Below are 16,088 nucleotides of genomic sequence, written 5' to 3'. Positions count from 1 at the left end.
AATTAAACCCTGTAAATTTATAATGTCTTCCATTTATATTCATGAACAAGATACAATGTACAAGATACAATATTTACAAATATTACAATAATTTTAAATAAATTTACAATCTACATGTAACTGCAAGCTATTTTTAATAAACTTAAATATTTTTCATTACCTCAAATCATTGTTTTGTATTCTATGATGTGTACTTATTGCAAGTTTGAGTTTTGTTTTCTTTATTTGCATTACCTTTTTGCTCTTTGTACGGTACATTATCTACTAAGACATCTGGAGTGAGCCGTGGTGCTGAAATATATTTTAATATCACTTATTAAATTCATAATGCAATTATAATATATATTTTTATTATATCTAATATCAATTACAACTTACCTACTCTTCCAGGTGCTGTTTCGACTACTTGAATAACAGTTGTTCGTACCTCATGTTCAACTTCCTGCGCAAACTTATTCAACTGAAACAATGATACAAAATTTTTACATTAATTTTTTTAAGTTAAGTAAGTATATTCAATATAAAATCCTTAATATATGTACAAATATGTATAACTGCGTATATATAATACACTAAATCACAATACAATATTTTACACTAATAATTGTGTATTATTTTAATTATTAAAATTAAATTTGTACCTCTTCAATTGCCGCCTGGTTTGTAACATTTTTATATTTTCTGTATTCATCATTTATCTTTTTTCTTACGACTAAAAAACAAAACAGTAAGATATTATTTATATAAAAATGCATTTATTATATAATAATAAAATACAAATTTACCTTGCAATGCATGCTCATCACCTTCAAATGTTTTCAATCTTGTTCTGTGAAGTTTTTTAAATACTCGTAGAACCTAAAACAATGTCTAATTTATATTTACCTATTAGTCATATAATTATCATTAAATTTTTAAATAGAAAATGATGTGATATTATATTATTGCATTTGAATATAAATAATAATAATATTAAAAAGGAATATATCAGCGAATTCTCTATCTGAAACTAGCGATATAACCCTTTATCATAATTACCTCTCGTCGCAGAGAGTCGCCCATTTATGCGAAAATCTTTCTAATTATTCTCTTATAAATAATTAGAGTTATTTTTTATTTATATACATAAAATTGTTTAAATATAATACTGTTTATCATTCTTAGGCTATGGTCAAGGAGACGCTAAGCCATAATCACACCACGGTTTGCGGGCTCGGTTGCGGTTGAAATTGACCAATCAGAATAAAGTAATTTATCGATCGGCTACTACTCTGATTGGTCAATTCCAACCGCAGGCAAATCTGCAACCCATAGTGTGATTACGGCTTAAGGGTGCTTCGAAGCATGATTGACCAATCAGGACAAAAGGAATAAAAATTTCTTTAACTTGATTGGTCAATCAAAGGCTTCAAAGTACCCTCAGTACCTCTTCCCGAGCGCAGCCTTAATTCCACTTGTTTTCTGCATTATTTTTGTTTAACTTTTCAATAAACGACAAGAATGGAATAATGCTACGAGAATTGCAAATATGACTTTAATAAATAGGAATTAAGAAGTTCAAGAGAAAGAAAAAAAATAAAAAATGCAAAAAGTTCAGCTAAAAAAACAAACCTAGTTTTCATGAACTCGTAAATAAAAAGCATCTATGCATGGGAAATTTATAAAGGATTCTAAAGTTCGAAAATCTAAATATTATAGCAAACAATTTTTCGATAAATTAAATCATAAAATATTCGCGATTTTTTATTTCCACAGTATTTTTTTTTTTAAGATATCAGAATTTAAAGTGTTGACCAATTACAGACCATGTTTAGCAGTTGCTTGTCTGCGAATAACACACAGAGAACCTCAAAAGTCAATTCACAAGTCTGTCTAAAAACGGCACTGATTGGATGAAAAACATTTAATAAATCCTCTTTCGTAGAACAAAAGTAGTTGAGAACTTTTCAACTTATTTTGTTAAGAAATATCGCGTACACTTGGTGTTGGTTGGCATGAATTAATTATATATAATTAATTATATATGACGTGTATATGTGCGGATATTTCAGATAGATAAACATTTCTTAAAGAATCGAATTCCGGAAAAAAGGATTATGAATACGGATCATAGAACTCAATGGTGCTTACAACTTATTGTCAGTGTTATTACCAGTAGGAGTACGACTTTAATCAACAAAGTTGGTAAGCGATTCTTAATCTTTTACATAAACATATGTACGTTCTCATCTATTATCTTATCTAGATTCATCATACGACGCTATTTGTCAGCTCATGTGAAATTCAATAAGCGTCCTAGTTAAATAACATTGCTATGTTTAATTGCTGTGAAAATTCTATAACAAGTTTTTATTCTTTTCCAGCTACTCCAAATACTCAAGCTTGTAAAATTAATTCAAGGAAGAGAGAGAGAACACGAGAGGAACTGTTCCTTGTCTGCTCCGTCTACTTACTGGACTGAGGCTTACATGCATTTTATCGCTATGGACAGTTTTCCCATTCAAAACTATGAGAATAAGATGGAAACATTTGAAACATACAATGAATCTGTAGCTACCGCTGCAAATCGTCAACGTGACATTGTTCAAACTCAGCCGGTGAATAGTCAAACATCTGCCCAGCAGATACAAGTGCAGAGTCAAGAGAATCGTGATACGTTGGCACTGCAGCAACAGCAGCAGCATCAGACGCATCAAATGACACAGATTCAGTCAAACACTGAACAGAGTACAACTCTAACTCCAGTCAGATTACCTGCTATATTAGATGGAGAATATTTTACAGTGACCAGAGTAGAGGATACCAATGTCACAGTGCGTTGTCAGCAATGTCAGAAATTATTGAATGGTAATCTGAAGTCTACTGGCAATTTTCTAAGTCATATAAAGGTAAATTAATATATAAATTGATTTAGAGGAAGAGAGAAGAGATTCATAAAATCACAATAATAAGAAAAGAATTACTAAGAGGCTGAGAACAATTACTGATACTCTGTATTTTTGTACTAAATTTTCTTGGTTTTTTTTTAATCACATTGAATATTTTTCTATATTGTAACAATAGTAAAGTATTAATTATTAATCAATGTGCTTAAAGATTTGGGTTTTTTTATCATGTTGAAAAACTTGCATAATGAAAGTTTTATTGTTATTTGCCAATTATTATTCTTGCAGCGATTGCATCCGACCTTGATCGAGAAAATAAGATGCAAATCCAATCAAAGAAAGCCGGCAATGGTGTACATTGATTCAATGTCATCTGATAAATGCTCCGAAATACGAACAAAGCGTGTGGTGATTCAAAATAAAAAGCGCTGCAAAACAGTAAGCATACTTTCTTTCTAATTTTTGCTGTTTGTAAGACAAACCGACTCCTTGCTGTTCTATTTGTGTGAGAGCAAGAACTAAAATATAAAATCTATTAAAAGAGAGGGATTATATATAATTTATGTAATCAAATTAACTGGAATTTTTTAAATTAAGATAATTAAAACTATATTTAAAATTGATTTTAAACATAGAAGCATTAAAGTAAATAATTAATATTTATTATTACTTAAATTACTTATGTTTAAGTTTTCGTTTACCAATTTTTTAAAAGAATGTGTTGCTATATGCACAAGACTGTTTTTTTCTATTTACGTAATTTGTAATTAAATTAACATATATATGCACAGGAGGAATGCGCAGCCGAAAACGAAGAATCTTATGAGCATCAACCCGCGGATTGGAATGACGCACCGTTAGTACGACGACGATCTGAAGAAGCAGAATCCACAGATCTATCTGTAAGGATACCGCATAACAATTCATTCGTAATAGAGGACGAATACGACGCAGTCGGTCGTAACGTCGCCGCCAAACTTAGAAATATGAGATTGGACCAAAGAATAATAGCCGAGAAATTATTAAATGATATTTTATTCGAGGCTCAACTTGGTAATCTTCGCAGAGATTCGAGTATTCATGTGTGAAGAAGAAAGATATGTATGCATGCACACAAATTTGCTCATGTGATATGGATGACAACTTTCTTGAATAATACTATAGACTGTGTTTTAATTTTATTGAAAGACAAATGTATCTTATAATTCCTCTTTCTACATATATCATAGAGGATTATGATATCTTATATCTTATAGTCTTCTGTGATCAACTAGAGAGGATCAGTTTTAATTAACAGATTTTTTGAATTTTTAGATAAAAAAGATATATTCTGAATTCTTAAAAAAATTAAGTAAATAGTTTTGCATATTTTTATACAGGCACAATATTCCAAATTTTTATCCCAAATAATAGTCAGAAATAAACAGATTTAAAGCTACTAATTACAGGGTGTTTAGATAAAGATATCTTGTGATTAAGTAGCTTTAAATTATATTCCAAAAACTTTTATTAATTTTTCGAGACTTTTCCTATATAATAATACTTTTAATCATAAATTTCGAAACATTCTGTGTGTTATATATATATATATATATATATATATATATATATATATATATATGTATATATATATATATGTATAGATAAAAACATATTATAGAGGGTCACTTTTTTTATATATAAAAATGTATATAATATTGTAAATATTTTTACATAATATATTTAAAATACATTGTTAAAAAGTAAAAATGTGTGCTGCCTGAAGTATTAGAATGATGCAAAAGATTTCACGAATCATTTTTGATTAAGACTTGCTTTGACTGTTAATATCAAGCAAGATCAAGAGTCTAGAAAAAAATTGAATATTTTTTTCGACAAATATGTTTAATAATTCATTAAGTTAATTAATTTATATTGTGTAATTTTGTTTTTATCTTTATTTTGACAAGTTTATGCTAATCTCTTTTGCACCAATCTATAATTTGATTATATCTAAAAGTCTATACTGATTATTGTTCTACGAATAATGTATTACAACAGTCACAATTATAATATTTAGCAATTATTTATAAATATACATTTTATAAATATTTTTTTGCATGAAATATTATCTTTAACGTTTAAACATAAAAAACTTAAATCTTTATTAAAATTCAAAAGATAACACATCTACTAGGGTATAAATAAATTATAGAAAATCTTATTATATGCTTATTAACATTTAATTTTTTCCGATGAGATCTATCAATATTTGGAAGAAAATTTGTAATTTATTATTAACTTATAATTTATTTATACTTTGCATGGAAGCAAAAGAACGGAAGTACGTTTTTTAGAAAACTTATCCAAAGAACATAGCCTCCTTTAGTGGTTGTCAGCTGCTGTACACTCTGCATTTCTTTGGCTTAAACATCGCGTGATACACCATAGACGAGAGAACGCAGAGTGCCATGCTGATGAAAATTGCATAGAATATGTAGATGTACCAGAAACCATCCCAATCAGCGTTCAAGTACCACATCAGCGTTAATGTCGAATTCTGCGCGATCACGAATACATAGTACGGCCATGTCCACCAATCAGCGTACTTGAATTTGATCCGGTATTCGATCAGACTAAATATGTAGACCAGGCCGAGCCATAAATTGACAATAAACGTGATCGCGTCATAATACTTGGAATAATAAAAAAGATAGATCAACATGATGGCGTAATGTACACCCAGCACAGCCAGTAAGATTGCTGGATAGAATTCATAAGCTACAGCAATGGCGAACACACGTGCCAAGATGAAGAGAAACCACCAGAGGAAGGATAGAAATTTTCCAATCGGATCATCTTCCTCGAGGCCTTTCTCGGAATACTTGCGTTTAGGAACTTTTAGACTCTGTTCGCTGCTGTTTATCAGTCTTTGATTTGACTCGAGGGTCGATGCTGCCTTCGCTGCTTCTTCCTCTCGGTAAACGGAATCTGGACGAGGTGGTGCCGGAGCATCCGGCACCGGAAGTGGTGTGACCGTTGTAATGCCGCGAAGCGGCGTCGGCGGCGGAGTCACGCGCGCATTTTTCGGTGGTAACGGTGGAGTTATGGAAATCTGACGATATAAAGAAGCTTCATGAGATTGATTTTGATGCTGTTCTTCGTTTTCAGTAACAACTGGATTTTCTTTCGGCGTTTTTTCCGATGTCGTTGATTCGTGCGGCGTGGCGTTGTCTTGTTCCTTTTTTTCAGATAAGGGTAACGATGCTTGCAACGGTGCCTTTTCTTCGAGATTGTTCAATTCCTAGTTAAATAGAATTAATTTATAGTATTAATTTATAGTATAAATTTATAGTATTAATTAATAAGAAAATAGAATTAACATAGCATTATTAAATAATATTCAGAGAAATAAGTTTATTATGCTGTAGAATATAAAGTTATCCTTTGAACAATCAAATGGCATAACTAAATATATAAAATACATAATGAGATATATAATAATGCAAATAATATTTACAAAATAATGATTGCAAGGATAAAAAATTAAGAGTAAGTCTAATAAGATTGTTAAGTTATATGAACGAATGATTTTGAATTTTAAAACTGTTGGAATATTTTATTATAATGGGCTGAATTGTGTATACCTCAATGCAGTACTTTTTCAACCACATTGCCCAAGGAAGTTTTCTACCATTTACGCGTTGACTCTCGAATCTTTGAAAAGAGGCTGTTTCAATGGCGAGTATTACAACTGACATAATGATGCAGAGCACTTGTACAGCCACTGCAAATGAGTAAGTTATATATATTATTATTGTACAATAGATTTTTCAAAAGCAAATTACCCTGTGTAACTTGACAAGCTATAAAAATGTAATATATATTATAAAAAATATTTATATAAAAAAAGAAAAAATTACTAATTACTATACCAGATCGATAATCCGAAGAAGCAGATCTCTCTCTGAAGAGTAAATGCATTTGAAAAATGGCTTGTGGAGCAGCTTGGAACCATGCTTGTAGGAAGAAGTACAACTCAATAGCTGCAGGTGCTGCAGCTATATTTAATGTTTTGATTCTTGCATCTCCGGATAAATTTATGGCATCCACGGAGAACACAAGTAATCCTGCATATCTGTAAAAATAAACTACATTCTTTACATAATCATTGATTACAGCCTATAAAGCTAATTAAATTGATTAAATATACAACATAAATTATTTAACTTATTAATTAAATTAATTAAAATTTACTTTTGTTAAAATCAAATATTACCTGTATAATACAAAAAATACAAATCCGATGCACTGAAACAATTGGAGGACAAACCATCTGAAAACACCTCTCAATGCTTTATCATCATCTGTCATCCACCAATCTGGTCTAGAAACTGTCAATACAAAGTATGTAAGTGCTGGAGCATACATAATTGCAATAGTGCAAGTTCCCCATAATGGATTTTCTTCTCTAAAGTGTTGAATAGCTACCACCAAGTCAGCAGAAATATTAATTATGTATATAAAACAATTGATTAATGTTGGTATGAGAAATACTAGATATATCTGTTCGGTGGACTTTAATGGGACCTTCATGTAACTTGTCGATTTTCTATGGCAAAGTGTAGTTGACTCTTGTGCCATTTTTTTTTTTTAAATTAACAAATCTGTTTCATTTTTCAATTCCGACAACACATACAAATATCCTATAATCGGAGTTCTTTCTGTAAAAAAAGAATATAGTTAATGAAAGAGAAGATTGATGCAATCATAATAAAAAAAAGGTTATTTTTATTATTTAATGTTTTATATTAATTAAATGATATCATTATATTCAACAGAATTGTTATGTATATAAAATATATATTTTTAATATATATAATATAAAATTAAGAAATATATTGGAAAAATTTATTCCTAATAAGAGAAAGAAAAAAATTAAAAATTGAATGATAAATAATTAGCATGGCTATTTACCTAAGATTAAATATCAATTGTGGTTGCTCCTAAAGTCTTTACAACATTTCAATGATAAAGCTGCACTATATGCTTTCGTCGCAGTCTTATATTCAATTTTTCATTTAAGTATAGCATGATTATTAGATATTCCTCGATTTACTACAAATTTACATAAAAAATGTGAAAATTCTTTTATAAATAATTATATAATTACGTAGCTCGTGGAATTACAATGAGCCTTATGGGAAAACAATGAGAAACACAGTAGTATATTATATATATTGTATCGTACAAGATTGATCGATTAGTCACCGTGCCGAACAAGCGGCGAAGATAACTTTGATAAGCTCTTATTTCACAAGATAACGATAAGTTAAGTAACGTTAACATGTCGTTGTTATTGCACTGATACACTGATAGGATAGGTTATGGTCCTGTATACAATAGCTCAAAGAGAGCTCCTTACTTTCTTCATTCTGATTGGTTAATCATACGCTTTCCGCCTTTCTAGCGTCTCCTCGCTTGTAGCCTGCGTTGTGTGTGTATGAATCAAAACTATAATGAATGTATATACATATATACATACTATATGGAATTTATATAAATATAATGTGTCTCTCTCTCTCTTTCGTTCATATCTACATAGTCACGTTCGATTTGTTCTTTATAAATTCTGCTTTCTGATTGGTCAATCGTTGCTAGTTACTCTAGGAAGCGTCCAATGATTGAACCTTTACAAGGTTAATATCTTTCACTCATTCTCGACAGAAAAAATAAATTTGATATCTCTTTCCCCTCCCTCCCTCTGTATCGAATACACCACAAGAGTAAAAAGAATATACGATTGCCATCTCTATAAATTCTAGATGTTTTCAAAATATATTATTGTCAGAATATATAAATATATATATATATATATATATATATATATATATATATATATATATATAACACTTTAAATTAACATAGTATATAATAATATTGTACAAGTCTTTATTTGAAATTTTTCAAATGATAATTTGTTAAAAGTTAAAAATTTTTTTCTTTTCATAGGATACAGCGAGATTATTGGGTTAATTTTATTGACAAAGTAGTACTTTATTTATATGAAAAAGTAATACAACATTAGGACCTGTGCTTAACATTTTTCTTTTGAGAATCATTCAAAGCGTATGCATATGAGACAATTAGAAGGCCTTTCTTTTTCATTTTTTGGACTCCACGTTTGTATTGATATTCTACTTAGATTGAATCACCAAAGGTTGGACATTTTAAATCTGTCACTGTGTGTACACTACTTATTTAATACTTATTTCTTTTACATAATCACCATGTTTGTTACTGATTTACAATTGTTCATAATTGATTACATAAATTTATGTATACTAATCGATTTTGTAAGTTTTGTCAGATTTTGCAACTTGTAAAATATAAATTTCATCTTTGTAATCATCAGCGATCGTCTCGATATCTTTCTTAATGTGATAATGATAACACCGCGCGCCGAACTTCAATATTCATTCTCGTGTTAATATTTATTCAGGTGCAGTTTTTGAAGCTTCTTAGTCTAATAATTTAACGTGCTACCTTTTAATTTAGTCTTACAGATTAAACATATCTTCAGTTGCATTTTTTTAAACAAAACATCTTTAAACTTGCAATTACTTTAAATACAGAGTTAACAAATGGAAAGAAAATAATAAAGAGAAAGAAAATAGCATATCTTTCTACATAGTAGCATGAATAAGAATACTTTGAGGAAAAAATATTAATGCAGTTTTAACATCATTATTAACAAATCGATTATTAAATCATAATTATTTCATATAAATCATATAATAAAAATGAATCGTTAAGCAATATAATGGAATAACTTTTTCATGACTTAATAATCGAAATGTTAATACTAGTTAATTATGGTCTTTTTAATCAGTGAAGAAAATACGCGAAATGTAGATATGAAAATAATTATTTTTAGACATGTACATCTGTAAAAGCGCTCATCGAGTGCGTGCTATTTTCCAAATATATAAATGTATGTGTAATCGAGGAGGCATATGCGCAATGTCTTTCTGGGCCTTTCTTTTTACTATTAGTATCTCATTATTATTATTATTATTAGTTTTACCAAAGCTCGCCATCTTTCTCCTTAGCAGGAACTTCGATCACTCGCGGCTTATCAATTATTCTAGCCGTGCGAAGTCCTTTTTCTACGATGCCAATAATCCACGCTTGATATCCCTCCTGCTTCTCGATGTCTTTACAATATGCTGCAGCCTGTAAAATTACGTAATGTATCTCAAACCTATCTATTGTTTAATAATTAGATTTGTAGATAAATTTTACTAAAATTGAATACATCTAAATTAATATAAAATATAAGTACACTTAGGAGAGAATTTTTTACATTAGTTGGTAATAATCATGGAACAGTTACAGTTTCTTTAACTACTATTTGTAGAGATTATCTTATGGATAAGTTAATTTACTGTATCAACGGAGAAGCTAGTATATAATTTATAGCTATAAAAGTAAAAGAAACTAAATGTATATGTAAATATGCTCTTATTATCTTACTAAGCTAGAATTCTACATCTTACTAAATCACTTGAAATCTATGCAAATACTTTGCTAACCTGCTCTCGGGGAAGGCAAATAAGCAAACCGCCACTCGTCTCAGCCGAATGACCCTGCAATAGCTGAAACATGTTGCCACATGCTTTCGCCACTGCTGCCATTTTGGAGATAACAGGCAGATTATGGATAACAAAGGATACTTCATTTTTCTGATGCTTGGCTAAATTCTGAGCATGACCTAAAAGGCCAAAACCAGTAACATCTGTGGCTCCATGTGCATTATATTTGTGCATTAATCTTGCAGCTAAAAAAATTGATAAAATATTGATAATTAATTTCAATTAATATTCAAAAGATTTGAGTGATTAATTTTATTGAAGAATTCTTTTGCAAAAAAGATATTTTACGTAATTCAGTTAATGAAACACAATCAATATAATCATATATAATTGTAAGAGGAATGTATAAACTAAATATCAATTAACGATAAATAGTTATCAAACCTCTGTTTCTTTACCTGCCGTTCTTTAGAATATCTCATGAATACAAGATACTCTACTGTATCAAAGCAGGAAAGATAATCTATAATTTATAGACTTATGAGAAAGAAGTAATAGGAGAAGCAAATCTCTGATGCAAAATGAATGAAAATTGAATTTCCTTTAAATTAGGAGAAAAAGCATTTTTTACACATTAAATTTCACAAACGATTAAATAAATAAATATATTCAATTAATTTCGTATATGAAGAAATTTGAATAAAGTTTTAATTCAAACTTACATGTTAAAAATTATAAAATAAAATTATAAAATAGCAATAAACGCGAATTCACCTCAATATCTTTGAAGGCAAGACTGATTCTAAGTTAAAAAATTTATTATTAAAAAATTAAGAGTTTGAGGGATATACCATATATAGATTATATATTTTATATTAATATATATTATATAATATATATACCTGTCCTATTCAATCTGGCCATACTATCCATTGCACGTTGATAACCTTTTCTCACATCTTCCTCACTAACTACAAGTTTGATTCTGTTCCAACGGTCAGGCTGATCAAGCCATTGATGCGCATTAACGGCGACTTGCGTACCGAGAGGCTTTGTTAGGACCAGAACATCTCCCACAACAGCGTTATCTGGCCTAAATAAAGGAATAAATGTAAAGAGACTTAGAATCGAATCTAGTAATGCTGAATAACGACAATCATAATTAATTAATTACGTACACAATGTACTCGTTTGGCTGGCAAACAGTAGTAGCAACACCACCTATAGTGCACCAAGGATTCACAACCGTTTGACCACCAGTCACTGTAGTACCTGCTTCTAGAGCAGAATCCTTGAATCCTCTCATAATCAGGGGCACGACGACATCACGCTCCTTCTCTGTCATTTTTGTGCTAACTCCCAACAGCATCAGCATATTGTCACAGTCCGTGACACCCATTGCATATAAATCGCTGAGGACATTCGCGCACGCGATTTTACCTGGAAAGTATCTCATGGCGATGAAGAAAAAATAGCCTACTCAATATACTAAAATTTGTTTGGTTTAATGATACTTTATACGCTCTCTTTAATTCGTTGTCTTCTTTCTTACCCATCATATAAGGATCGTCAACTAGTGGATAAAAAAAATCTGTGGTCTGCACCAAACTCAGCCCGCCGTGTCTTACCGGCGTAACAGAGGAATCCATGCCAATGCCTGAAAAAATATTATAAGCTTTTGTTAAATTATTATTTTACACGAAAACTATCAAAAAATTAATTTAGATATTTTTAGGTGAAAAATTATACTTTTGTCTTACAAATTTTAACAATTATAATTAATTATTATCATGTAACATATTTTTCATTCTGTATAATATCATACATTTATAGTAAATTTAAAATAATTAATATATAAGTGTTTATCAATATATAAGTATTTTTATACGTGTAATAAAACAAAGATTAAAATAAGAAAAGCAATATATGTTTATATTTGAAAAAAGGAAGTGTTTAACAAATTAAATAAAATGTTTCAAAGAAAAATGATTGTAAAAACTATTTATAAAAATTTTACATTCGAAGAATAAATAAAATTCTTATACGTTGTTATCATTATCTTTAAGAAAATATGCATCATTCCAACTTTACAAAAGCACAATTATAAGTTTATCAAAAACATTCGCATTTCCGGTGCCACGCAAAAAAAAATTAGGCGGGAGGACACGGCCGCCATCTTACAACAGGACTGCATCTTGAGGCGTTCTTGGGTTCCGCATAAATTAAACAAAAAGAAAAGAAAGAAAGGAAGAGAAAATTCTACACATCTCAATTATTTTTGATATAAAAGAAAAAAATAACGAAAGCATAAAAAATTAAATTATCGCTCTTTCGACAATTCAAAATTTCAAAACGCGATCCTATCGACTTGCAAATAATTGTTCGCAAGGCAAAAAATGACGAATTAAGGGAGAAAGAGAGGGAGGGAGGAAAAAAGTATACACGGTGGTGAAAAATTCCGGCTCGCAAGCGCGCCGCAACAGGGGGCTCACTCACCGATTCGCGGAATCGCCATGTGCATAAAGTGGGCATGCTCGTGATCCTGTGCGGACGCGTCATCAGCCTGCAGTCCCTCAAGGAGTTTCCCGAGAATCTCCTGAGGGACTTTACACCCTCATCCTTTTAGATCGGCGAAACGCGTCAGGCGGAAGGATGCATCGAGATCATGCGCCACCGGATCGAATGGCCTTCGCAGCGCCAAGGCATTTGGATTCCCCTCGAGCTCGAGCTGCGCCACAGCCAGGGCGTCCTGTGCCCCCGGAGTGCCCTGCAGTTCCGCCATCTTGCCTAAGCGATTCACCGCGGCTACGGCACGTATATCAGCCAGAAGAGAATCGGGGCGTTTTTACGCCTTTGTCGGCTCCACCGGTCGCAACGAGCTTTCCTGACGCCCGGTGCCCGACAATATCGGACAATAATCCCAAACGAGGGGACGACGTTGCCTTCTCGCGCGACGTTCCTTATCGTCCCGAGTGTTCTCACGCTCGTCCGGGAACGTGGATCCGCAATTTATCTGATTATAACGCGAGGCCGCCACTGGGAGGGACAGCCACTGGGATCTCCCGCGCGCGAACTCGCAGCAAATGGGAATTATACTGATCCGCACCGGCGTCGACTAACCGGGACCGTGAGCGTCGACAAAATGGACGCGATGCGACGCGACAGCGAGGGCGCGAGCGAGCCGAGCGAGGCCCCATGATGCCACCGCCACGGTGCCGGTCGCGCGCTCCGATTGGCCAGTTTCGAACGCGCGCATGCGCGCTCGCTCTCGTCGCGTAGGACCGTAGCGCGTCGCGCGCCGGGCCCTGGCTGTCGGTTCGCCATCTCTTCATCTGTCCTCAGCGGTCATCTAGACTTTTTGCATGGCGTCCACGACTTGAGCATTTTTTTTTCCTTTTCACGACGAATCCAAATGTCATTAGCTGCAACACTAAAAACGAGGTAATTCTAATTGTATTATCCCATTTTTTAAATGAATATTTCTAGTCCTTTCATTGATTTAATCGGAGATTGAAACGGATACATTAATTTTAGAGATTTACCTATCGCAGATGACGATTCGCGAATACGCGAGGATATTCATATTTAATCGGCATCGATCCCGACTCACGTGAATCGCTTTCATTTCGCATAACGGGATGATTAATGTATGCGATTGGCGCGCGATAGCGCGTATGAATAATAAATGTACATGCTGATGTATACGCGAGAAATGCCACGATGCTGATCGAGATGCGTCAAAGTTTTTCATCCGCTCATTGGCTCGCTCATGTTTGTTTCGTCATTTGACTCGGGCGCATCGCGTTATCGCGCCGACATATCGCCAGTGGTTTTCAAATGCTGATGTATTTCCTCCATTCGAAGGTCTATATTTACTTATACGCCGTGACAAATAAAATCAAAGTACCCCGCAGTCTCCTCTCAAGAGAATGAAAAGAGGTTCGAGAAAAGGAAAATTGCCTTTAGATTTTTATATTCTATTTATATTCTATTTGTGACGCGATATAATTGTACATTTATTATATTAAATACATAATAATTGCACACATACACACGTAGGATTAAATCTCGAAAAATTTTAATTAATTTCCAAATACGTAAACAAATTTGATACGTATATTTGGATTGTCAATATTTGCCATATATTTACAGAGTTACCAGGGCCGCGCGAAATGCGACCGGACGATCGTCCTGGAATGCAGCCCGACTGATCTCTGGATCTTGTCTCCCGTTCACGACGTTTCCCGCGCAAATCGCAGAAACGGTCCGCTCCTTACAAGTTCCTACGCGATTGCATTTCGATATTTTTGCGTGAAATAATATTCGTGAAGGATCCAATTATTCTTTCGGTAAATTCTGTATAAAGGATCATCTTTTTCAATATTTAAAAACTTACATATTTGATATCTTTTTTCAGACATGGAAAATTAAATCTTGTGGAAAAAGATACGTTTCATCGAATAATCTACTCGACGCGATCCAATTAATAAAGCTTCGAGAATTGAAGTTACCGAAAATCGACGAGTGAATGTAAGTATAACTAAATCAAAGTTGTTGGAAAAAGTATATATCGATGACTATTATATTCAGATGTGGAACAATGATGGGAATAATTCTGTTTGAATTTACTTAATTAATTATGAATGACTTACATTGGCGGTAACGTTGTTAAACGGAGTATATGTATCGTCAGTACATTATGTTTGCGATACAAATATTTGCATTGTGTTCAAATATCGTCGTCAGAAACGTCAAACTCTGTTATATCGGGAATTTTTAAACATGAACGAATTTTTACGAGATTTTTAATCGTAGATCAAATTCGTAAATTCGTTATTATCTGAAAGAATAATAAAGAAAAAATGTTTATCATTGATATATATTGATTACCATAAATAATTTATGCGTCAATTGATTACCATACATACATATAAGCGTCAGGAGTCACTCGGTAAAAATATTCACTGCTATACCTACTGTAAATATAGTAGATAGCTAGATTTTTCACCATCGGTAACATTATAAAATGGTGGTTTGACAGACAAATATTAGCGCGCGCACGTGTTTGCTATCTTTAAAACAATTATATAAATTTTCGTAAACTTTTAATGACGAAATAATGATTAGAAATTATTCGTCAACAAGATATTATTAACGACGATTGACTGCGACTAGGAATTATTAACGACTGGCTGGAATAAATAGCTAAATAAATGAATAAATTTTTACAACTGTCAAATAAATTCGCGCGGTAGGTCCAGTATTTTTTAATAAAAAATGGACTTTGCAGAGATATTTGGATATTTTATTATTTATCAATTCACGGATCGAGAGAAAAATTCTCGGAGAATTTTATCGCTTTAAACTATTAAAGGGTATTAATTTATCTCTTCGCGTATTGCGAGAAAAAAATAATGGTTCGCTTCAAAAATTCCATACGATATATCGAGAAAAGAGCAGATCGAGGGGATTAAAGGATAAAGCGAAAAATCTATTGAAGAAATTTATACTTGCACGCGATACGTAGTACGAAATAATGAGTGCACGCGTACTGATGACGAGCGCCGCGCCCCCGCCTCGTCTCGCCTCCTCTTGTCCCGTCCTCGTCCTCGTCCTCGTCGTCCGCGAC

The 16,088-nt window shown here is 32.4% G+C and overlaps 4 protein-coding genes and 2 long non-coding RNA genes across 7 annotated transcripts; 2 read left to right on the top strand and 4 right to left on the bottom strand.

Moving 5' to 3' along the window:
• Positions 1–12: 12 nt before the first annotated feature.
• LOC105254551 (complex III assembly factor LYRM7) lies at positions 13–1,217 on the bottom strand. The gene is made up of 5 exons (XM_011263308.3): positions 1,039–1,217; positions 786–858; positions 642–712; positions 379–460; positions 13–291 (listed from the first exon to the last, which is right to left on the bottom strand). The coding sequence occupies exons 1-5, from the start codon at positions 1,060–1,062 to the stop codon at positions 182–184; spliced, it is 360 nt and encodes a 119-aa protein (XP_011261610.1). The 5' UTR covers positions 1,063–1,217; the 3' UTR covers positions 13–181.
• Positions 1,218–1,774: 557 nt separating this feature from the next.
• LOC105254552 lies at positions 1,775–4,229 on the top strand. The gene is made up of 4 exons (XM_011263309.3): positions 1,775–2,184; positions 2,364–2,888; positions 3,174–3,323; positions 3,677–4,229. The coding sequence occupies exons 2-4, from the start codon at positions 2,469–2,471 to the stop codon at positions 3,971–3,973; spliced, it is 867 nt and encodes a 288-aa protein (XP_011261611.1). The 5' UTR covers positions 1,775–2,184; positions 2,364–2,468; the 3' UTR covers positions 3,974–4,229.
• Positions 4,230–5,098: 869 nt separating this feature from the next.
• On the bottom strand, positions 5,099–8,372 carry LOC105254553. 2 transcript variants are annotated; one of them, XM_025412109.1, is made up of 6 exons: positions 8,116–8,372; positions 7,842–7,982; positions 7,144–7,588; positions 6,800–7,002; positions 6,512–6,651; positions 5,099–6,168 (listed from the first exon to the last, which is right to left on the bottom strand). In XM_025412109.1, the coding sequence occupies exons 3-6, from the start codon at positions 7,506–7,508 to the stop codon at positions 5,260–5,262; spliced, it is 1,617 nt and encodes a 538-aa protein (XP_025267894.1). In that variant the 5' UTR covers positions 7,509–7,588; positions 7,842–7,982; positions 8,116–8,372; the 3' UTR covers positions 5,099–5,259. The 2 variants fall into 2 exon arrangements, with proteins under 2 accessions (XP_025267894.1, XP_025267896.1); XM_025412111.1 differs by having other exon boundaries at positions 8,290–8,372.
• A 1,286-nt stretch (positions 8,373–9,658) lies between these two features.
• Positions 9,659–13,584, bottom strand: LOC105254554 (selenide, water dikinase). Its single transcript, XM_011263312.3, has 6 exons — positions 12,956–13,584; positions 12,012–12,116; positions 11,638–11,899; positions 11,362–11,552; positions 10,460–10,704; positions 9,659–10,100 (listed from the first exon to the last, which is right to left on the bottom strand). Exons 1-6 carry the CDS (start codon positions 13,239–13,241, stop codon positions 9,948–9,950), a joined length of 1,242 nt encoding a protein of 413 aa, XP_011261614.2. The 5' UTR covers positions 13,242–13,584; the 3' UTR covers positions 9,659–9,947.
• A 115-nt stretch (positions 13,585–13,699) lies between these two features.
• On the top strand, positions 13,700–15,230 carry LOC109610250. The gene is made up of 4 exons (XR_002192699.2): positions 13,700–13,900; positions 14,612–14,808; positions 14,877–14,989; positions 15,050–15,230. It is a non-coding gene; the product is annotated as an uncharacterized LOC109610250 (long non-coding RNA).
• Positions 14,661–16,074, bottom strand: LOC105254555. The gene is made up of 3 exons (XR_889454.3): positions 15,388–16,074; positions 15,112–15,299; positions 14,661–14,815 (listed from the first exon to the last, which is right to left on the bottom strand). It is a non-coding gene; the product is annotated as an uncharacterized LOC105254555 (long non-coding RNA).
• Between the last annotated feature and the right edge of the window lie 14 nt (positions 16,075–16,088).

The sequence above is a fragment of the Camponotus floridanus genome, unplaced genomic scaffold (genome assembly GCF_003227725.1).
Source record: "Camponotus floridanus strain SB8 unplaced genomic scaffold, Cflo_v7.5 scaffold107, whole genome shotgun sequence".
NCBI lineage: Eukaryota > Metazoa > Arthropoda > Insecta > Hymenoptera > Formicidae > Camponotus > Camponotus floridanus.
Note: the sequence above shows the minus strand (reverse complement) of the source record. Positions and strands in the feature narration are given on the sequence as shown.

Coding starts and splice junctions, on each gene's coding strand:
- LOC105254553 (XM_025412109.1), bottom strand. CDS start 7,508: ATGGCACAAGAGTCAACTACACTTTGCCATAGAAAATCGACAAGTTAC. Junction 7,003..7,143: donor GTATTTTTTGTATTATACAG/GTAATATTTGAT, acceptor TTATTTTTACAG/ATATGCAGGATTACTTGTGT. Junction 6,169..6,511: donor TGAAAAAGTACTGCATTGAG/GTATACACAATT, acceptor CTATTTAACTAG/GAATTGAACAATCTCGAAGA.
- LOC105254551 (XM_011263308.3), bottom strand. CDS start 1,062: ATGGGCGACTCTCTGCGACGAGAG. Junction 859..1,038: donor GCGACTCTCTGCGACGAGAG/GTAATTATGATA, acceptor ACATTGTTTTAG/GTTCTACGAGTATTTAAAAA. Junction 292..378: donor AACAGCACCTGGAAGAGTAG/GTAAGTTGTAAT, acceptor AATATATTTCAG/CACCACGGCTCACTCCAGAT.
- LOC105254552 (XM_011263309.3), top strand. CDS start 2,469: ATGCATTTTATCGCTATGGACAGTTTTCCCATTCAAAACTATGAGAAT. Junction 2,889..3,173: donor ATTTTCTAAGTCATATAAAG/GTAAATTAATAT, acceptor TTATTCTTGCAG/CGATTGCATCCGACCTTGAT. Junction 3,324..3,676: donor ATAAAAAGCGCTGCAAAACA/GTAAGCATACTT, acceptor ATATATGCACAG/GAGGAATGCGCAGCCGAAAA.